At 38.2% G+C, this 23,261-nt stretch overlaps 1 protein-coding gene across 1 annotated transcript; it reads left to right on the forward strand.

Annotated features, from left to right (window-relative positions):
- The first annotated feature begins 4,068 nt into the window (after positions 1 to 4,068).
- On the forward strand, positions 4,069 to 15,106 carry LOC120734967 (dual specificity protein phosphatase 19-like). Its single transcript, XM_040034099.1, has 3 exons — positions 4,069 to 4,219; positions 6,384 to 6,536; positions 14,299 to 15,106. Exons 1-3 carry the CDS (start codon positions 4,133 to 4,135, stop codon positions 14,479 to 14,481), a joined length of 423 nt encoding a protein of 140 aa, XP_039890033.1. The 5' UTR covers positions 4,069 to 4,132; the 3' UTR covers positions 14,482 to 15,106.
- The last annotated feature ends 8,155 nt before the right edge of the window (positions 15,107 to 23,261 follow it).

Below are 23,261 nucleotides of genomic sequence, written 5' to 3' on the forward strand. Positions count from 1 at the left end.
TGTCAATGTCGTGGGCTGCATCCTGAGAGCCTGAAAAGACAGAAACAACTCGATAAGAAGGCAGACAGATGGGGCATGCATCTGCCTACCAAGTGTGTTTAAATAAAGCTTCCTGTAGCATGATGATAATTCCTCAGCCGTAAAACTGCTTAAACCAATTTAATAATAGAAATATTTTCAGCACACCGTGTTTATTTACACCTCTGAGAAGTAAAATGTACCATTTGGTCATATTTCTTTACTGGGGTGCTGCTTTTTTGAGTAAAACTTGAATTTTCACAACTAAAAGCAATGCCAGACACTGTGACTGAATGATCTAAAGAAGTGACTTTGGGCTGTGGGGAAACAAGGCAAGGTATTTCCTGGCATTTAATAGATTACAGATGATCAAACAGACCAGGAAACAGCAACTATCTCATGAAAAGGACACCTTTGACCCTATCGATATGAGGATGTTTTAAAGCGGTGCCAAGTTTTGCAGGGAAAGCAAAAGCTGAAGGATATCAGCAACAATATCACTTCGTAAGAAAACATGCAGACACAAAACCCTTTTTGAACAGCCGCGATACCAAGCGGGGAAGATATCAGTCAGCAAAAACCAAGAGCAAAACGGCTTAAAGCTACAGAAAAAATCTGGGATAGGAATCAGATGATTTGTGTATGTAGTCACACTCGACTAGGCTTAAAAACTGCTGAAATACAGTAGTTATTCAGAGTTATCTGTCACTGCAGAGAAGGAAGTGCATGATTCTTTTTGCGAGAAGAGACAATTTCATGACAATAAACCTTCATCAGCAAAATTTGAAAAGAAATAATGCAGCATAGAGTGTAGGTGGAAAACTGCATTATTATCATTACTATCATTATCATTATTATTATTATTATTATATACATATACATAAATTAGCAGATATATATTCCCTATCACTCTCCCACTCACAAACCCTTTTAATTGTTACTTTATTATAGCTGCTGCTCACTTGTCCCCACCTAAATCACCTTACTGTATCTAAAATAAATGGAACTGATCGTGCTCATCAACTGAACACAGAGAGGGACTGAGAACAAGTCAGGGTGGATCACGGGACATTTGAATATTTAGTCAGAAACAGAACATCGGTCAAGAAATCGCTGCGTATATTTAAGCTTATAAGCAGCGCTGTGGAGTCATCCATATGGAGTTACATGCAAAATAACACAGTGAGCAAGGCTGATAATTGAAAAGCATTGAAACCCATTTTGCTAATTGGGAAACCAAATATTTAGATACTTTACATAAGTAAATGGAATACTACAAAAGTTTTGGCAATCACATACAATGTATGTACTGTGACTGTTTGCATTACTTTATTTGTATATCATGGTAATGGATTCATTAATGTGTATATTACTTTAATGTTGCAGTAGGAGATGATTTTAATTACTATGTATGTATATTAATTACTGTATATTGCCTGAAACTTTCAACTATAATAACAGAGAATTGTATAGCAGCAGATTTATAGTTTAAAATGAGCAAAATAGTAATTATTTAAAGCTTGAAAGTAATGGTATGAAGAACAAAAACAGTATTTGCATCCAAAAACTGTTAAGTAGAATGACCTGGAAATACAAGTACTGTAAAGTACTTGAGTAAATGTAGTCAGTTTACACGTCACTAGTGGCCCTATCTTTACCAGTGGTGATAGCACATGCATGTATGTGACATGTGGGCTACTTTGTGTTTGTGGTGGTGTTGCTTCTTTGTTCCTTTGCGTACGCCACAGGAAATACACACATTCATTTAAAGAATATTTTTGCAGTGCCATTTCTGAGTTTTGTAAATTGTCATGCATACATTTTTCATCATGGTCAGAGGAACTGTAGGAGAAGGGGCAGGTAGGACGTTCACAGAGCTGGAGCCGAGGAAAGGGTAGTGATCAAGGCGGTGGCTTTACCCTTTCCAGGACAAGTCATTCTTTTAACCAGTGAACATTCCACTGACGTGCATACGAAGGATGTGAGAATAACTGAAAGCAAATTACTCCAGGGTGAACTAAGACCAAAGCAAGAAAGAAATCACAGCTAGCTTTCTAAGGCAAACCAAATCAGAGAATCAGCATATGAGGGAAGCCTTTATGAGGAACACTTACAAAACCTGCTGAAGTGAAGGCAGTGAAAGAATTCTGTCCCTACTAAACTGGCTCATTCCTCAGGGTCTGGTTTTGAAAGGGAGCAAACCCCCTGGGCCAGCCTCTTTCTACCGAGCTCTGAAGTTGATTCAAAAAGGACCAAAATCAGAGAGAATAAATTAAAATATCTCCACACAAATGACAGCAAGTGGAAAATATGGTGTTAACCACACAGGGGTGATTTTAATAAAGATAATCTTTAATTAAAAAAAGATATTCCGCCGCCCTTGGCATTCTAGAGCTCCAGGCGGTGCCCTGTCCCTGCCTCTCTGCCAGTGGCAGGGACCAACACACTACTTACCCCGACTGATTTATTATCATTACTTGTAGCCGTGATGGAGGTGGTAAGAATGATTACTTTGGCATTTTTTCCACCACCTTCCCACCTCTTCTGATGCAACCCCCTGGTCAGACATTGTATAGATATAATGATTCAGTCTTGTTTGTCTTGTATTTGTTTTGTGTCTCCTCAATATCCTTGACCATGCTTATTGTTTTGAAGGCAATAAAGTAAAAAACAAAAAGGCAACAGCACTCCAGTTTCAACTGAGAAAGGAAATCACGCAGGGAGACAGTTAAAATAGAGCAATGATCTCTTTCCATTTGTCAAATAACTCCTCATGAAGACAGCAGTGGAAGTCTTGAGTAGCAGGAGCTGGGTAATTATGTGAGGGAGACATATGGGCAGGAAGCAGAATATGATGGAAGCACTTGCTCCAGACTTTCCAGGGTGGATTCTCAGCTTACTGTCTTCAAAGTAGCAACATTTGCACTCTTTGCATTAGCCAATCCACTTTTACGTAATGCCAAACTCATGGTGCTGAGATGCACATCTAAAGCCAAAGGATTGAGCGTGTGTTTGGAAATAAGCCTGCTCCGGCCCATATGTCTCATCAGTATAGAAGGAGACGATTTACACTGACACATCTGTGAAAGGATGCCAGGATTTTTAGAGCACTTTTTAAATAAGAGTCTGACAGGGGACCTTGTTCAGCAAGTCTGCTAAAGAAGAGTAGACAGATGTCCATCATATTTTTAGTGGTGTGTGGCAGATGTTATTAGAAAATCAATAGACTCAATGTGCTGGTGTTATTAAAGCAGAGGTAGACATGTTTTTGCTTTAACTTATAATAAATTATTATTATTGCACAGTATAATAGCCAACTGAATATTAATGTGGTCAACAATTAGACTGGCTCTCACCGAGAAGAGGAAAGCACTTTTATTTCCTGTAGTTTTCCCCACGTAGCTGACATGGTGGAAAGTGGAAACAAAGTAACGGTGGATACAATCCGCCAAAAGAAAACGAGCTCTGTTGTTAAAAGGGAAGGCATAAGGTGAAGTGGTAGAGTCACAGAAACCAAAAGTAAAATAAAAGTGAGTATCAAATTAATGGAGAGAGCTCCCCAACATGAGAGGGTTCAAAAACAGCGTTTAGTTGTTACTGTTTCTGTTGTAACAATTACTGCACAGGGGATGAAGACACATTAAAGTTAGGCCCCAGTCATATAACCTTAGAGGTAAGTTGAAAACCGCCAGTTGCGAGGTTAAAATGTGTAATGCACGATTATCTGCCAGCTGGTTTTTGGCCACTACTGCAAAATCAATCGCTAAAGCCTCATTTATGCAGACCTAGAGAGTTGTTTGTGAACCCAAAGCAACACAACATGCCACTGGCTAAAGAAACTCGAGAACAGATGAGAACCAAAGTGATCTATCAGTCTGGAACGGGTGACAAAGCCATTTCAAGGAGAAAACTGATGGTGAACCTTCCCAGGAGAAGTCGGCCTATGAAGATTACAACAAGAACGCACCCACAACTCATCCAGGAGGTCACAAAAGAACCCAGAACTGCAATAAATGAAATCATCATTGAAAAAATGTATTTTGTATTTACTCGGGTTATCAGTGTCTAATATTAAAATTTGTTTGATGGCCTGAAACATTCTAGTGTGACAAATATGACAAAAAACAAGGAAGTCAGGAAGGAGAGAAATACTTTCTTTCATCACTGCACATCCCCCATTGACACCCTGCAGAGATATAAGGTCAGTACAGAGGGATCAATAGGGCGGGCATGCCCTTGCTTTGTTGTGATAGCATGTGTAGTGACATGAGATTAGAGGCAGCTATGTAGCTGAGCTTTCCTGTGGGTCAGCAGCAGCCAGCGAATAGCCAGAGGAGCTTCATGACTCATGCAGTGACAGTTTAGCACAGTAGAGGGAGTAAATGATTACAGTAAGTCTCAGCGCGGCTCCTCCACATCAGTGAAATGTGACTAGTCCTTCTCTGCAGTGGCTGCTCCCAGGCATGGGCATATTGCTGCCTGTGCACTCTCAGGATGATGAATTGGAGAGATTACGAATACCTTCACTTCCTGTTTCTAGGATGAAACCTTGGCTGTCTAAATTCAGGTTTTCTTAGATAGCTATTAAACTCAGGAGATTTGACATCCTGCCCAAAGGCACTTTATAAAAAACCTGCTCTTACCGGTAGAACAATGCCTTTAAACACTGCAGTGGAGTATTTTGTTGGTAAATCTCACATTGAGACTGGCAGAATGTCAGATCTACTCACTGTAAAACGGACATATTATAGATATGATGCTACAGAGAGTAGAACGTCCATTTCCCAACCCAGCAAGAATATACTGGAAAGCAGATTTGGTTAAAAAGTGAAAGGTGAAGAGTAGTCTTATTTTTAGAACTGCTATGGACAATCATGAAACAACCTACAGATTCCCACTTTTAGCCAGGAGGCAGCTTTGCAAACCTCGGAACAAACCATCCATTACCCAGTTAGAACCCTAAGTCACACGTTGATGTATATAAATGACAGAAGCGTGTTTTGTCAAACTATTGCCATCCTTCAATAGTTTGTCTGTCTGTACTAGATGCTGGGTTGATCAAATATCAATAAAACTAAAGACGCACTCTAAAAATGTCATATTTTGATGTAATGTGTTTTTAAAGGCCTAGTTGCTCCAGGCAGGTTTAGCCAAAGAAAACAGCACCCAGTAGACGTCTGGTGCTTGGTTGGTTTCCTGTAGTCGTGGTTTTGATAGTGATCAACTCTCTGGTTGTCTGGATTATTGCAGGCACATTTTCTACTGCTTGAAGTCTAACTGCATTTGCCTTCCTATTCACTTTTCCATCTACAAAAAACTCCCACGTGGATGTCAAAAGCCAGACATTTAGCATGCAGACATAATTCTATTATTTATCATCACTGTGCCGTATGTCATTTTCTTTATTTTGAAAATCCACTGTAGGCAGCAACTACATTAACTGTGGTTTGTCAAAAGTGCATTTTATCCACCAAGGAATATCTGTAATAATGAAAAAATTATTGTTATCTAATCGGAACAGACAGGGATATTTTAAAAGCTCAATCAATTAACAAGGTAAAAATGTTTCTTTTTACCTTGTGTGGCAAGACTCAAAACTTCTCTAAAACGAGGCTCACTTTCACTTTTAGCCAACATTACTTAAATAGGAGGAATAAGTACATCTGTTGGGACTATTTACAGCTACAGATTTATATATATTAAGTGTGGAAGTATTTACTGTAGCAGCAGGACAGAAAATAAACCACACTGTGTGTGTTTGATATGTTTTTAATACTTTTTAGGCAATAATATAGCTCTGTGGCATACTGGAATGAGATTTATCAGACTTTGATACACACACAATACTTCCGAGAAGGATCATTTCACTGTTGATTTTGGCCTTTAATGGGATTTGTTGTCAATAATAAAAAATATAGTGTAACGCCTAACTTGTCTCTTAACGCGGAAGAGGATGTTAGATGATACAAGTAGTCTAAAAGCAGAGCACATTAGTGCGACGCTGAGATGTAACGGAGGAGAGAATTTAGCCCTCTGAGGTAAGCTAAATTTAAGTGAGAGTAGACAGATACTGCAAAATGAATTGGAGCCATCTGTCTTCTTCCCTGCCTACACTTGCTCCCTCTTGCTTTCCTCACCCTTTCCTCTCCATCTCTCTCCCCTTTCCTTCTTTCTCCCTGTGCCTCTGCCCTCTCTCAGTCACATTCAGCTTGTGTCATGTCATCAATATGGCTGACAGAATATCTCTCTTACTCTTCTGTCAAGGCAAAAAGAGCTTTTAAAGCAAGTCAATGCTTAGGGGTCATTTGCTCAAGGAGTTTCATGTCTCTGCACCCACTCCCTCTTCCCCATGTCCCCTCTGTCAGGTATCTCATGTGCTAAATGTTGCATATGGAGTCGATAACCTGTTCCCAGATAAGATGGTCTATAAGACGCTCCAGATCCTGGACCTCCCAGAAACCGAGATCACTTCCTACTTCGAGGAGTGCAGCTCCTTCATAGATCAGACTCGGGAACAGGTACGTACACACGGTTAGAATAAAGTCATCCACTTCTATACGTGGATGGCAGTTATGGCGGCAGAGTTCTGCAGAGATGATGTTCTTTGCAGGCCAACCCAGAGGCTGGCATTGCTTTGGCTCAACTGACTATCCATAAACTTATGATTATTACAGAAATAAGCCCTATGGGATGTAAAGTTTTTGACACTTACACTTTGTGTTCAGCAAGATGAACTCCACAAATTTCTCCAATATCTTTTTGAAGCATAAAATGCAATCGCAAGACATGAAAGACTGATGTTAGGCTAAAAGGCGTGACATTAATGCATTTAATGTCACGCTTTTAATAACTTTAAATGTCTGCAGCCTTTATTATCCACAAACTTTATATCAGACATCTAACCAAAAGTCCCTTTTAAGAAAACTTAAGAAAGCTGTTGTTTTTTTATCAATACGTATGTGCATTTTCTTTCATGTGAATTTACAACTTTAATCTAGATCTAAAATCTGAGTTATTCTGGGAATATTACCCCTACTCCCCTTGCCCCTTAATTCTTTATTTTCTTTACCATAAGTGGGCCAAGGCGGGAGGGCTGGTGAATGTCAACAGGATCACAGATACCTGTGTATCTGCAGAGTGGTCACAGTGCCCACCCATGCTTCTCGTTGTCCATCACCAACGATGCCTGCAGTGAACACAAGAGCATCAGAACTGGGCCATGGAATAAATGACGTTGGGCTAATTTTCTTCCCAGAGACTAAAAAAAGCAAGCAATATTTAAACCGGCTTTCCCCAAACATGCTACTTTTATTTTGACAGCTTACATTATTTTACTTCCTCACACAAACAAAATGGTTTCTAATGATGATGTTAATAGTCAATTGTGTATCCTTTTTTGCTTCAACGAGTGTCGCACATCATCAGCTTTCCCTACACATTTTTCTTTGGCCAATATCTCAAGCTTCTTCAGATTTGATGGTCTTCTGGCATGGACATTGGTCTTCAGTTTACCTCAACTATTTTCAGTGGGATACAAGTCAGGACTTTGTCAGTAGGATTCACCTTGGAGTTCACCAGGTGCATGTTTTGGGTAGATAATGTTGATTTCTGATTAAATTATTCCTAAATTGTGAAAAAACAACTTGGAAGATGAAGGCTGATTGAACCAGACCCAATTTTTCTGCAGACTGCTTGAAGTTTCCTTTACAAATCTCCACATCTTCTTCTTTCTTTATGTTTTCTTCCATCTTGATGAGATTCCCAGTTCCAGATGCACTGAAGCATCCCCACAGCATAATACTTCCACCACCATATTTCACTGTGGGGACAGTGTTACTAGGGTCTCAAGCCTCTTCCTTCTTTCTCCAAACATAAGAGCTCTAGTTTCGTCTCATCGGACTAAAGGGCGCGCTTCCAGTGAGCATAATCTTTCTCCAGGTTATCGTTAACATATTTCAGTCTGGCTTGAAGTGCAGAAGTGGAGTTTTGTTGGTCTGCTGCCTTGCAGTCTATTCCTGTGAAGGGTTCTAGTGATTGTCTTCTCTGTGACTACAATCCCTGATTTGCCTAAGTCTTGGCAGTTGTTCTGGGGTCTTTAGACACATCTTTCACCAGTTTTCATTCCAGAGTCTTTGAAATATTTTGCTTCCTACCTCTGTCAGGCTTGTTCTGTACTTTGTGGCTGTCTTTGAATTTCGTGATGATACTTCTCACTCCTGTTCTTGGCACTTGGAAATGCTGTGATAACTTTGTATATCCATCTCCTCCTTTGTGAGCATCAATAATTCTTTTTCTCAAGTCTAAGCTGATTTCTTTTGTTTTTGGCAAGGTGCTTTCTCAAGTGACAACTCAAACCCTTGCTGAAGTTTTTATACTGCGAGTACAGTGAAAGTTTTAACTTGATTTTAAAAGCTTTGAGCATTACAAAGTTCAGTCACATCATTGCACAGCAGTGGTTTGTTCTATGGCTCAATAAAAAGGTCAGTTTATCAGGGGGGTAATAATATTCACCCTGGTATTTTTTGTTGTTGTAATTGTGTGAAAATAAAACTGATGTTTTCCAAGAACAATTAAAAAAAAATTAGTATGCTTAGAAATGCTGTATTGAAAATGCTCTGTTAAATTTCATGTTACAGGACATCTGTCCTATTCGGTTGTATTTCCTGACCGAATGAAAGTGGCAAAAGTTATCCCTCTTTATAAATCGGGAGACAGACATAGTTTTAATAATTATAGACCAGTATCATTGCTATCACAGTTTTCTAAAGTGCTTGAAAAACTCTTTGCACAAAGATTTGATAGTTTCATTGAAAAACATCAACTGCTAAGCGAAAGTCAGTACGGATTTCGATGGAACAGATCAACAGCAATAGCATTAATGAATACTATTGAAGACATTTCATCAGCAACACATCATAATAAATATACTATAGGGGTATTCATTGATTTAAGAAAAGCTTTTGACACTCTGCAACACTCCATCTTGATTTCTAAGTTAAGAACTTATGGTGTGAGAGGAATAGTATTGAACTGGTTAAGCAGCTATTTAGATAATAGGTTTCAGTATGTGCAGTGTTTAGGCAATTCATCTGATAGAATGAAAATAGAATGTGGGGTCCCTCAAGGCTCTGTTTTAGGACCAAAACTTTTTAATTTATATATAAATGACATTTGTGATGTGTCAAAAATGTTGAATTTTGTTTTGTTTGCAGACGATACAAATTTTTATTGTTCCGGAGAGAACTTGAAAGAATTGGCTAAAATTATGGTTATTGAAATGAAAAAAATTAAAAAATGGTTTGATGTAAATGAGTTATCGCTGAATTTGGAAAAAACAAAGTTTATGATATTCGGAAACCGTGTAAAGGAGGAAGAGATAGTATTATCTATAGAGGGAGTGATAATTGAAAGAGTGACAGAATTCTGTTTTCTGGGTGTAATAGTGGATGACAAGTTAACATGGAAATCACATGTTAAAAAAAAAGTTGGCTAAAAGTATTTATATCCTGGGTAATGTTAGATATATATTAGATTACAAGACAATGAGAATATTATATTTTTCATTGTTTCTACCCTATCTGAGCTATTGTGTTGAAATATGGGGGAATACATACATGACTAATATGAAACCATTATATTTATTACAGAAGAGAGCGCTTCGAATTATGCATAATGTTAAATATAGAGAACACACTAATAATTTCAAAAAATTGAAATTGTTAAAACTAGAAGACATAGTGAAATTACAGACTTTAACTATTATGTTTAGGGCGAAAAATAAAACACTACCTCTTAAGTTACAAAGTTTATTTGTATTGTGTTCAGAAAATGGGGACGGCAGAAGGAAGTTTTATTTTAAGCACCGGTTTGCTCGAACCACACAAAGGCAAATGTGTCCAACAGTCACAGGCATAAGAAACTGGAATTCTCTCAGTGATCATCTTAAGTGTTGTATAAATGTTTCTCAATTTAAAATCTGCTATAAGAATAAAATGATAAACCAATATGAAGAAGTTGAAAAGAATAGAATTTAATTGTAGAAAAACGATCCTTTTAGTTTGATATTTAGTGGTATTGCTCATTGTTGAGTATATTGTTCTGTTTGCTTTGTTTTGTTTTGTTATGTGCAGAAAATTGTCATAGTGTAATTTTGGTTGCCTACTTGTATTATCACAGATAGGGGGCAGGTATCAATAAGCATTTATTCTTCTTCCTGCTCCTTTTCATGCATGGAAACAGTGTTACTTTAATTGAAAGGAAGGTTGTGTGTGGGAATGCATTACTGCTGTACCATGTGTGAAACAAAAAAATAAAATTAAATAAATAAAAATAAATAAATCTTACCCACAATCAATTCCTGCTCATTAAAATAGCACAGTTCATTCGCACGTGCCTCAATGATGCAGCAGTTGGTCGTCTATAGTTAGTACAAAACACTGCAGCAAAGCTCTTCACAAACCCATCGAACACATTACTCCAGTCCTCGCAGAATTACCCTGGCTTCCCATTCCTACAGAATCCAATTTAGGATTTTATTGATTGCTTTTAAACCACTACATGGTATGGCTCCACTTAATATCTCAGAACTCTTAACCCCCTGTTTCTGCGCCCGAACCCTTCGGATCAGAGAATCAATGGCTGCCACAGATTCCACGGTCCAGGCTTAAAATGAAGGGGATCCACATTGTTGCCGTTTTAGTTGCACCGCTGTTGAACGAGCTTCCTCTTATTATTAGATCAGATAATAATTTTGCGACTCTTGTGGCCTCTCTGAGCTTGATAATGCAACTGTTCTGCAAACCTAAATTACAAATGATTTCAGGAACATGACAAAGCACCTATGGTGTCGACTTGGCTTTGCTATTTCCCAGGCCTCAAACCCCACCTTGCAACCTAGAGGAATTAAAGGATCTGCTGCTAATGTCTCAGTGCCTGACAGCTTCAGACGTCTGTGGAGTTCATGCCTTAACAGGTCAGAGCTGATTTGGCAGGCAGAGGGAACGATGCACAGTATTAAGCAGGTGGTTTTAATGTTGTGGCTGATTGGTACATATAAAGGACAAACTCGTCAGCTTTTATGGTTTTGCCAGATTAAATGAAAATGAAAAATAACACCAACATAAAAAAAAGAAAATCTGATCTATTTAAAAACTCCTGCATCTACCTTCCCTGAGGAGATTCATGCAGCCTGAAAATGCCTTCTTTCATATCTGCTGGCTAATTTAACATGTCAGTGTGCACACACAGCTATTCTGCTGCCTCACTGTGATGCATTTACACACATCTACAGGAGGCAGTTATCTGCAACTCAGCACAAAGGTGAGGTAGCAGGCCTGATTACCTTTTAAAAGCTTATGCTGGGGTCATCTAATGTAGTCTGCAAAGTAACATTTTCTGTGCTTTAACTCAATTTTCTCCTCAGTGATTTTACATGTTGTATGAAATACTTTTTAAGGGATTATTTCCTGGCACAGACTTGCATCTCTTTCTGCTTGTGTGTGTGTGTGTGTGTGTATTGACCGTAAGCAGAACATAATGTGATGTGAGCGCTGATATGAAAACACTCAACTGGAGCGCAATGAAATAACAGCAAAACAAGAAACACTGACAAAACCAAATTAAGTCTCTGTGTTTGCTGTGATGGATTATGTAGCTCAGGCAATTTTCAGTCTGCAGAAGTTTTCTGTAGTTTTCTTTTGTAAAGAAGGAAAACAAGACCTAATATGTAACAATGCTGACTGAAGACACCAGCACAGATATTATAAGGGCAGATCAACCATTTTGAAAGATGGAAACTTATAAAAGAGAGGTCTTATACAGCACAATACAGATATTGTTCTGTGTGCACTTCAATAAATTGTATTTTTCCCAGTGGAACTGCTGGATATTGTTATAATTTTTTTTTAAAAAAAGAAAGCACTCTGATAGCATGCCACTTGCAGCAAGATCATTTAAATACCCTCTCCTTCCTGGGTACTGATGGACAGTAAAAATCAAAACTGCACTCACACGTTCAGTTCCACTTTATTTCAGCCTGGAAAGAGACTTCATTCTGCGACGGGAGATTTCGCTGTGAATAAAAGAGACAAAAAAGTGTCAATACACTGAGCTTCAGAAGTGAGCCGTGGGCCTGCACGCAAGATGTGGCTAGACTTTTAAAAAATATTTCCAGCAAGGCACTTTAGGCAGTAAAATAATTACATCAACATTAATACGTATCACAGTGCAAATTTTTTGACACATTCTCACACAGTCCCAGATGCAGATTTGCTCTCTCTCAACTCGCTCTACATCATCCGTCTAATGCTCCTTCAGGAATATTAAGAAATCAGAAAATAACAAAATACAAAATACAGTGAAATTTATCTTTAAGCTTTAATAAATAGCATAAAAACATATTTATTCACCTTTACTCACGACCGGTATGTGGCCACACAAAAAGCTCACTTTGTGCGCTAACATTAAGAGAAATCGTCGTATGAAAATCTTTCGTGAATCAAAGTTTTATTTATACCATTCAAATTCTTTTTAAAATTTTGTTTTAGTTGACAGATTTCTTCTTTAGAGACAAAGTGATCTTTGTGAACTTAGAGTCACCCTTGGACTTCAGTGTAATGCTTTTACTTAACTCTGTTTTACTGAAGTGGGAGTAGAAACCTCAGCCATACGGTCATGTGAAAAAGAAAGCATGTCTAAGAAAGCATATCTTTCATTTCTAAGGTTTCACATGTCAGGACATAATAAAAAATAATTAGATCCTTTGCAGAAGAATGATCTTGTTCATTGTGGAATAATGGACGTAAAATTCTTTGGAAATGGCCTTAAAGCCCTTCCAAAGAATTGATGGGCAGCAACGATTGCTTCTTTAACATCATTGCCGATGTCTGTCCTCCTTTGCATCATGTTAACACACACACGAGAATGCTGCAGATGAAACGTGCATTTATAGAGGTGGTCACACTTTCTGATCATCAGTTCATCAGGTGCATCTGATTACCAGCAGCTGACTGCTATTCACCCTTTTAATTCCCAGGGAAGCTTAAAACCAAAGTGTACACCTCAACCCAATTGAAATGCTGTGACGGGACAAAGAACAAAATTGGGCCAAAATTGTTCCACAAAAAGTCCTAGAGAAAACAAATGGTGCTAAAGATGGTCTTAGTTTTTCGCACACTCCTGCATTTTGGCATCTGCATTGATTTTTGTTAAATGAATACAGTTTAAAATACTAAGTCTTGTTGTTCATATGAGATTGTTTGCCGCTGTCAGCAGGAGCTGACTGTGTCTTGAGTGAATAGTGGGACCCAATTGCAGACACGGAAGGAGACGGACTGCGTTTCAAAGGCGAGCCGTTTATTCAGGCTGATTAAACATGAGTACAAAAATAAAGCAAAAAGCGAACAGGGGCAAAAACTAAAGTAAAACCTAAACTGGGGAAATTAAACTGTGGTAACTATAATTCAACTATAATAACTATGACAACAGATATGAACATGATTCTGACCAGGAATGTGCGAGAAACTGTGATGAGGGGAAAAAAAAACAAACAAAAAAACCACAAGGACACAACCTGAGCAGAATCATGAAGTACACAGAACTTGATGTGACGTGATGGGAGCAAACACAGACAACCTGACAAACACTGAATGAAAACACACACACTAAATACACACAGTGGGTGTTAAGGGGAAGTGGAAACACATGAGGAAACGGCTGACACAAATTAACATAACAACGTCACAGGGATAGAGTAAAACTAAACACATTGAACAAAGAAACACAAGACTTTCAAAATAAAACAGGAAACATGGAGAGACTTAGATATGACAACACAGGCTTGACAACATGAAACACGCGGACAAGAAACACATGACATACTGACACAGAAGACAAGAGTAGACTGGAAACCTAAACTAGAATAAGACTAAGAAGAATAAGAAATCAAAAATACAAAATAAACTGAAAATGCTCGGTCACAGACCCAGCACCTGACGTTGTTTCTACTTTTAAGACTTGCTAAGAAACAGATAATTGTTTTGAATAACTGTGTACTCGTTTTCATGGTTTTTAAATGCCTTAAAGCTTCAAACTGATCTTGTAAACGGCTAAATGGTTGTTTGAAACTGACCAATTTTATGTTTACAGTGTTATATATTTTCTTTAGTAATTTTAATTTACCATGAGGACAGGTTGTGATTGAAGTCGAGATGTGAAATCCTGACTTTTCTTAATGTTTACTGTGTCTGTTTTTGGTCTTACAGTCACATTCTCTTTCCACAGGGCGGTGTGGTGCTGGTCCACTGTAACGCTGGCGTGTCCCGCTCTTCCTCCATCGTGATTGGGTATCTGATGCTGAGGGAGGGGCTTTCATTTGATGATGCATACAGCCAGGTTAAGCTGGCGAGGCCATCGATTCGCCCAAACCCCGGCTTTTATCAGCAGTTACAGAAATACAAATCCTAAGGGTCTAAAAGTCTGTTTTTTGCTTTTAAAACTGTGTGACAAAATCAAAATTATAACTGGAGCACTAATGGGAAGTCTTTGCCCTGTGATAACATCACAAACATTTTTATGTGGGAACTATTTTCTTTCCACTCAATTACACTCGCCAACCATTTCACTTTCCAGGAGATAGTTTTCAGCTACTTCTAATGACGCTCATGCTTGTGACAGGGTGACGGGTGTCCTACTGTGTTGAGCAGCACTGTTAGCTAGCTGCATGCTTGTTTAGGTTGGCAGATGTAGAAAGCAAAAACAAGATAGTTCCTTTATAAAATGACATGGCCTGCCTAACCAGGCCAATATTTCTGGAACGAGACATCGCCTCTGAGTGTTTTAAGTCTTCATTAAAACACCATATGGCAACTGCCATTTAATTCCATTATAGTAAGAAACAGCAGACATTTCCGTAGTCAGTATCTCCCAAACTGTTTGACTCACACTAAAACAGTCTGAAAAGACAAATATGTCTACAGGGCAGAGGAAGAACATGAGCATTTGATTTTACATGCGGCTCCCCTTGAAACATTGCAGTTTTGATTTTTATGTAAATGAATCTGCCAATAAGTAATAAACATTTGCATGCCTAGTTCTAGTAAGTGTGTTATTTTTAAACTTCAGCATTGTCTCTTTGTAATACAGTTGAAAAAATATGGTTAAAGCTCTACTGGGAAATTGACTTACTATTTGATTTGTTAATGTTAGACACAGCTATTTGCTTTGCAGTATAGATTGTCTTCTAATTAAAGACGCACCGGTTTTCCTGAGGTACTACTTGATACCTTTCTCAACTACACAAACAAGTACACCATCAATTATAATGATTGCCCTCACTGCAGCGTTGTCTCTATCAATTTCACAACTTTGCAAAGTTGATGTGCTAACCCCGCTCTCCTGAAATAATTAGCTTGTAATTAGCTTGTTAGATAATGAGGGAGAATCCAGTTGGCTCGCATGCTAATCGACAAATACCGCTGGGGTGAGCTCCTAACACTGCAAACACACAGCACACAAAAGTATTATATCCTAATGTTCACCGTTTGAATGGATATAAAGGCTACAGGCCAGATGTGTGTTTGTTGTTCAGCTGGCTGAGAACGTTTACAACGGATTATTGTTACAGATTCATGTCCAGAGTGTTGAAATTACCTCAGTGTAGTTTAAATATAATGTAATATTTGTAAGACAACTTAATCAGCAATGTTAGGGAGTTCACACTAACACAAAAGCAAGTGAATATGCCCCTATAACTGCTTTATTTCCTTCACTATCTCACAGATTTCTCTAGTTTTAAAAAGTAATTTTTAAGGCTAGACTATTAGCTCAGAGCACTGAGGCAGATTGAGCTCTAAGGATGGTAATCTCAATGTCTCGGTCCACCGCTGCGGTCCAGAATGAAGTATCTGAATGGGTATTGGATGGATGGGAGCAAGACTGCACCCACAGGAGGAATCCTAATTACCTGAATGCTTGCTTGGCTTTTTCCTCTAGCGTTGCACTGAGGATTGCATTTATGGTTTAGCATAAAATGTTGACAACTGTTAAGAGTTACCATTATATTCTCTTAACTTTTAATTCAGCATCATCATCAGGTTACGGTGTGTAAGAGTAAGGTATCATTTGTTGATCCCTGCGGGGAAACTCATTTACTGCAATTAAACGTATTATATTAGCAGCAGTGGGCAGCCATTGTACAGTTTCTGAGGACATAATCCAGCTGTAAGTCAGTGTTTTAATCAAGTGCACAGTGACAGGACCTAATGTAGCATGTTTTTCATAGTGAAGCTCAGAGCTCACAGGGAAAACCCGCACAAGCACAGGGAGAAGATACCAACTCCAAACAAAAGTGCTCCAAATAGAGTTTGTGCAGACTCATGATCCTGTAACACTTCCTCAGCAGACTGATTAATGTCTACTGGAGGGGTTAAAGGCTTCTTTTTAGTTATTGTTATTATTAAGTTAGGGGTGGTTAGAGGTGCGCAGATGGATCCAAATATCGAACGTATCAATAACATTGCTGGTTTTGGTATCACATGAATATAAGCACGATAGGATTGATGTGTTTGTGATGATGTTTATAATCTTATTTGCTATTTTTAGTTCTTAATAAATAAAACAAAATGTTCAATTTGTGAACAATGTACACAGTTAGAATCAAAAAGGGAGATAAACCAGGGTATGCTAACAATGTGATTGACAACTCTGCTCCCAAACCATCAAGATGCTCATCAAGTCTTTTTTTAGACTACAATGGGTAATCTAATGTGACCATAACCATCCTTTATATACAGTCTATCAGTGTGTTAACAATGATAGGTTGTGTAATGGCTCTATCATCATACAATTTTAATTTTAAACTTGGTTATGAAACTGTCTGTGTGCAGATGAGCATTTTAGCAGCACATTAAAGTCACCGTTTATTTACCTAAATTGAGCATGGGCTTGCTGGTATACAGAGGAAGCAGGAGATTGCTTGCTTATTTGCAGATTCACAGGATATAGTGGATGAGTGAAGGACATGAAATGACTGTTAAGTCCTAATATGGACGTGAACCTTCGTGTCTGCGTCAGCATTTCCAGAAGTCTGTTCCTCCCTGTGCACACCTCAGCACTACAGAGTTTCTGAATACATTTACAATGAAACTTTTCCAAAATATAATTTTTACTGAGCTGAAATTGTGTTTGTGCTTTGAAAAAAGGGACAAATCATATATATGATAAAGCCTCACAGAGTCTCATGTCCCTGATGTACAATGAGTGCTCCAACTTTTCTGCATGAAATGAGCCATGTAAGTGTTTATCGGGGTTATATAGAAGGTTTTCCTCTTAAAATAAGTTTTCATGTCTGCGATTAGGAGATGGGTAGATTGGCACAAACACAAGCAGGCGACTTAAGACAAATTATTTATTTTATTTAAACTCCCTCTTGTTAAGATTTATGGTTTAGTCTGGTCATAGTGACAGTTAGCTATCAACTGTATCCATGCTATATGATAATCATAGGCTGATAGGTATTATTTTAGTATACGCAAACAGAAACGTGTGTGCATGCACAAAATAAACAAACAAACAAAAATCAGAGTTTTGGCTTTGTAATTGATTCATAGTGTTTTCTATCAGTGCAATGATCCAGAGGAAATGGAAGAGCTGGAACAAATTAAAATAGATTGTGGTTGCTGGTGGAAGACCTCCAAAACGATCTGCAGGAGGGGAAAAAGGCGCAATAAAATATGTATTAAACATTAGAAGTTTTTGTTTGTTGTTATCAGCAGTGCCATTTCAAACTTTGTCATTTTGACTGGAGTTTGATAGTGAAAATGTTCTTTTTTTTGATAAGATAAAAAGGTAAAATACATAATTTCTTGTGCTGTAATTAGGATCTAGCTTATTCGGTACTTTTTAGAAACTCCGTGTAGCAAGCATAAAAAACACAACTAGGTTTGCCAGTATTTTTCATCCTGACATGATTACCTCTTCAAAGGAGACATTTGCATTGGATTTTTGCTCTCATTAGAAAGTTTATTTGACCCTTTTCCGAGAACACAGCTTTTGTCAGTTGCAGGCCGCCGTCGCTCAGGGGAAGAGGAGGGGTCGAGGTTGGTTCTGCGCCAGAGACTTGGAGGAGGAGATAAGTTCTGCCAAATTGGTTGCAATTCCTACTGGTCCTATAAAGGTCATAGATTATTTAACACCCCTTTTAAAGCCGTGGACTGATTGGAAAGAGCGAGCCCCTGTCACAGTTAATAACTAAATATTTGGTTCTCATGGCTTTGTTGTTCCCAATAAATCCACACATCTGTCCAATAAATACACCATTCTGCTTTTTATAATCTCAAGCTGAAAAGCAGGAGAATAAGATATTGAACCAATGCCTGACTAATGGCAACAGTGCCAATATACAGTCTGTGACAGTACTTGAGTGTAGGGCAGTTTGGCCTTTTCTTTGGTGTTGTTCAATGGTGTATCACTGAGGAGTATCAGCTATGAAGCCAACTGGGTTTCCCCTGACATTTTTGTGACATTTTACCGTCTGGATGTGGCGGCACACAGTATGGCACAAGCTGTCCCATCTGCGGGGTCTCATGGGGTCCAACCACCATCTCAGTCTGTGCAGGCCTAAATATGAGAATATTAACAGCCAGGCAGAGGTAGCTTTCACGCAGGATGTGGAATAATTTCCCCCGAAGCAGTACAATGTTATCAGGCCTGCAGGCTTTCATTAGATTTGATGAAGTGCAGAAGTGAACAATGGTGGTTTGCTTTTTCCTCTTTGGTTTCCACGTGCGTCCATTGCATCCACGAAAAACAAATTCAGTCATAAACAAGCCATAATCAGGGCAGGAAATTCTAATTACTATTTATTATTTATAAGAAAGTAATCATGCATATAAGCTCTGCTGCAAGTGTGCCATCTGCATTTATTTATCACATGTAAATCATATACAGTATGTAAATATTTAACCCACTTAACTAGATGCAGTGTTTATTATCGTTTAGGAAATCCCTTTCTTCTTTTCTATGCTAACCTCGAAAGCTCTGGATTGGATCTTTGTGTCTGTGTCCTGTACTCCCATTCTATCCTGTGCTGTACCCCAGGGTTCTGTCCTGGGGCCCATCTTCTTTGGTTTATATCTGCTTCCACCTAGACCAACCATAAAGACAATTTTATACCAGAGATGATATCCTGTTGTACATTTCATGCAAACGTAGCCCAATCTGTTTTTCAGGACTACATTAATGTTATAAAGAAGTGAATTATTGTCACTAAATACACAAAAAAAAACCATTCTCATTTATCCCCCTGATGATTTGTCCCCATGGTGGTCGGAATTTTGAACTATCACTTCTTTCAGTCTCCCAGCAGTCAGGAGTCTGGGTGTTAGATGTGATCAGGCATTCAATTTTGATAAACTTGCTGATTCTTGTTAGATCTTGTTTTTATAATCTGTGGATCTCTGACTGACATAAATATATAGTGTTTCAACCTGAAATGGAAATTATGGTGCATGCTTTTATTCACAAGATCCTAAAATCTCTCAAGCGACACCCAGCTTGTTGTCTTTGCTCTGGATCCCCATAAAGTTCAGAGTTCAAAGTCAAAAGTTTGGTGATTACTATAAATTTATTACTAATAGTCAGATTCTTCCCTATTTTATTGACCTTTTACTTACACTAACAGAACTACTGGTCTGCTGCTTGTTGGTGGTACCTCCATCGAGCCTAAGGACTGTAGGAGACATTGTGTCTACATTATGGAACTCAGTTTCACTGGACTTAAGATCTGTGGCTATTGTTGATACTTTTACTTTTAAAAGCTTAAGACCCATCTGTGCAAGCTTGGTTTACCCAAGTACTTGTACTCCTCTGCCACATTAATGGGTCATGTAGCCATCGTTTTCCTTCTGAAGTCAATCACCATCTTTCTGGCCTTAATTACATTCATAAGGAGATGATTTCTGCCTCCCAGACCACTCCATAAAATCATCCACTGGTGCTCTGTACGCCTCCTCTTGCACATCACTCATCCAGTAACTGCAGAATCAGGTGCTCGTCAGAGTGACTCACAGATCAGGATGTGATAGACAGAGCTCACCAGGATGGAAGGATGAAGGTGTTGAAGGTAGTGGATGTGTGGAGGGCCAGGGTGTGAGGTGGAGGAGGCAGCAGAGGAAGTGAACTAAACCTGCTGAAGAAACCGTTAAGCTCATTTGCTCTCTCAAAATTGACTACTGGTAGACTGTCACCTTAAACTCAGTGATTTTCCTCCACTGCACACATCCTCCATGTTGTGCTTGAGCTCAGCCTTCAGCTCCTTCCTGTAGGAGATCCTTGCATTTCCTTAGTTTCAACCCTAGGTCATGCTGCACCCTCCTCAGTTCTTCCCCTCACCTGAACGCTTTTTTCTTTTTATTAAGTTTGTTGTTCCCAAGCCAACAAACAATCCTGCACAGTAAGGTGGTGTATTAGTCTAATGTAGTAATACATTACTGCATGATATGTTAGATTTAAGGGAGCATGGTGTTGCAGTGGTTAGCACCATTGCCTCACAGCAATAAAGTCTTAGGTTCAAATCCACCACCATAACTGGGGCTTTTCTGGGTGAGTTTGCATGTTCTCCCTGTGTCTGCACTCCGGCTTATTCCCACAGACCAAAGACATACAGTCAGAACAGTTCGTGTAACTCGTGATTGCAAATCGTCATTCTAAGTGCAAACGGTTGTCTGTCTCTGTGTGGTAGCTCTTCAACACATTGACAATCTGTCCAGGAAGTACCCTGCCTCGCACCCCGTGGCCACTGGGATAGGCACTAGCCAAACTGTATTACATATTCTGCTATCATTGCACACCAGTCAAAAAAGCATTTTGGAAAATTTGCTTCTTTTTGCAAATGGTGACATCGCAAAAAGCTACAAAATTAACTTTTGTTCTCAAAATCTAGAAAAAGTAGAACAGCTCCACTTGAGAAAGAGTCTAATATGTCTATGGCTCAACAATGAGGAAAGTTACTTAAATATGATGGACATTTCTTTTGCAGTATGTACCAGTGCACCTCTCATACATTTATTGGACTTTATATTGGTTCTCAATGTAACTTTTCCTTCATCTGAATGCATTGGACACCTACTAAAATATTACTAATATGATTCTAAAATCATCCACTTTTAAATATTGCATATACTGTTCTCCACCAAGTAATATTTTTTCTCCTTCCTCCCTCCAAAATATGCACATAGCAAAAATGAATTGCCCTACATTTGTGTTTATTTCCTCCTATGGGTCTAAAAGTGATATATTGCAAAATAAACCAGGCATGCATTTAATACACAATATTATTACAGTGCATATATATATATATATATATATATATATATATATATATATATATATATATATATATATATATATATATATATATATACACATATATAAACATAAAGCATAATGTGATGCAAGGGGAAAATATAAATGTACACATTTATACAAATAAAAGCAAAAGCATGTGTATATACGAGATAAATCATTGCCCAAATCACAATGAAAATTGGACAGGGAGTTAAAAACTCTGTTTTATTTTTGTATTTGTGTAAAATTAATCTAGTGAAGCCGATGGGAGGATTTTAAGCTTATTTCAGCAATGGATCATGGGACCCAAAGAAGAAGGAAATTTATCAGATAAGCTGCTTACTGTGTACTTTATTTTCTCAAAGCTCAACGACAATATTCGGTTACTAAACAGGAGAGGGACTCTGGGGGACTTGACAATTTCCTGTTGAGGAAAATCCTTCTGTGAGCCACAGACAACACACAACACCAGTGCAAAAGTAGTAATTCACTCATTCAATAAGAAACAAGACAAAGGATTTGTTTTGTTTCTTACTGAATGCAAAATAACTGGGAGACATAAACTGGGAAATCAGCAATGAGTTTCAGTTCAACATGCAGGACTAGTTTAAGATGAGAGCCTCAGAACGCTTTTTGTCCATGGGCCGTGTTCTACTTAGAAAACTAAAGTAATATTTACGTTTCTGTCTATAGTGATATTTTGCCATGATAAATCTACAGTATATAATTGCACACTTCAACAGAAAGTTGCAAATTTGTTTCCTGACGATGTGCAGTGAAGCACTGCAGGTCGGCGTACTTGCCAAAGGTCGTTAGGTGCACTTTTACTTAATTAGGTCCAGCTGGGATGTGCAATCACCAGGAGGCACATCACATCAATTTTTATTTTATTTATTTATTTATATTTTTTTGGCAGGTGCAGGCTGCAGATTATTTTACCACTTACACATATCCACACACGCACACCTCTTTTAAGCCGAAAATATATGTGTGTGATCATACCTATATCTACAGCTTTAAAAGCATATTCAAATACACTATAATAATCTAATGTAGGATTGGTTAACACGTAAATTGTTGTTCATTTTGTTATGTTATAACACTCAAAAATCTCCATCTTCTTTTTTGGAGTCTATTTTTGGACTTTATTCTTGGACCATTTTGTGAAAGTACAAATTTCTAATCTAATGCAGCAACTGACAAGGAGAACACTGTGTAGTATGATTAAATGTTGAATAATAAATGTGAAGTAAAAAGATGGCAAATATGTAATGACAAACAAGCCTTGCTTTGGATTGTGCGCACATGCAGAATGTTCCATCTCAGAAACTGAAATTTACTTTGTGATGAAATTGCATTTTCAAATTTAAAACCGCTTTTTCAGGCTCTGGGAAAATGTTGCAAATGTAAAACCTACATGGAAAAATAATGTTTTATTCAAAATGAAACATAAAGTAGTAGTTGATAGAAAGGTTCTTTGTACACTGTTCAGCAACATGCAGCTGAGTCAGGAGCTTTTAAGATTAATTTGGCAAACTTCAAAGAGGGAAACACTGGAACACACTGATTGATTTGCAGCCTTCAACATCTGAAACAGTCTAATGCTGTGAGCAAGCAGCAAGAGCTTAAAAGACGAGTAGCTTCAAGTCAACTACAACTGAAGGTTACTAAAAATATCTCCAGTCATCTTCCCTCATTAGGTCAGTCATTTAATTTTCACAGTAAAGCTAAGTTCACTCCTTCTGATCATTGCATTAGTGGCAAATCAGTGAAGTGGATTAACCCTTAAAAAGAAGCATTTTACGGTGGAGGATTTAGTTACGGGTGTTAACTAGTGGTGTGACAAGATGAGGCAGACTAGGAGGCTCTCGTTTACAAATTTTAACGTATCTAGGTATCTA

This window comes from Simochromis diagramma, unplaced genomic scaffold (assembly GCF_900408965.1).
Source record: "Simochromis diagramma unplaced genomic scaffold, fSimDia1.1 OVJJ01000176.1, whole genome shotgun sequence".
Taxonomy (NCBI): Eukaryota; Metazoa; Chordata; class Actinopteri; order Cichliformes; family Cichlidae; genus Simochromis; species Simochromis diagramma.

Bases quoted from the DNA above. Each gene is read 5' to 3' on its own strand.
- LOC120734967 (XM_040034099.1), top strand. From the start codon at position 4,133: ATGACAAAAAACAAGGAAGTCAGGAAGGAGAGAAATACTTTCTTTCAT. The intron at 4,220-6,383 runs GTCAGTACAGAG...CCCCTCTGTCAG, and splicing joins ACACCCTGCAGAGATATAAG to GTATCTCATGTGCTAAATGT. The intron at 6,537-14,298 runs GTACGTACACAC...CTCTTTCCACAG, and splicing joins TAGATCAGACTCGGGAACAG to GGCGGTGTGGTGCTGGTCCA.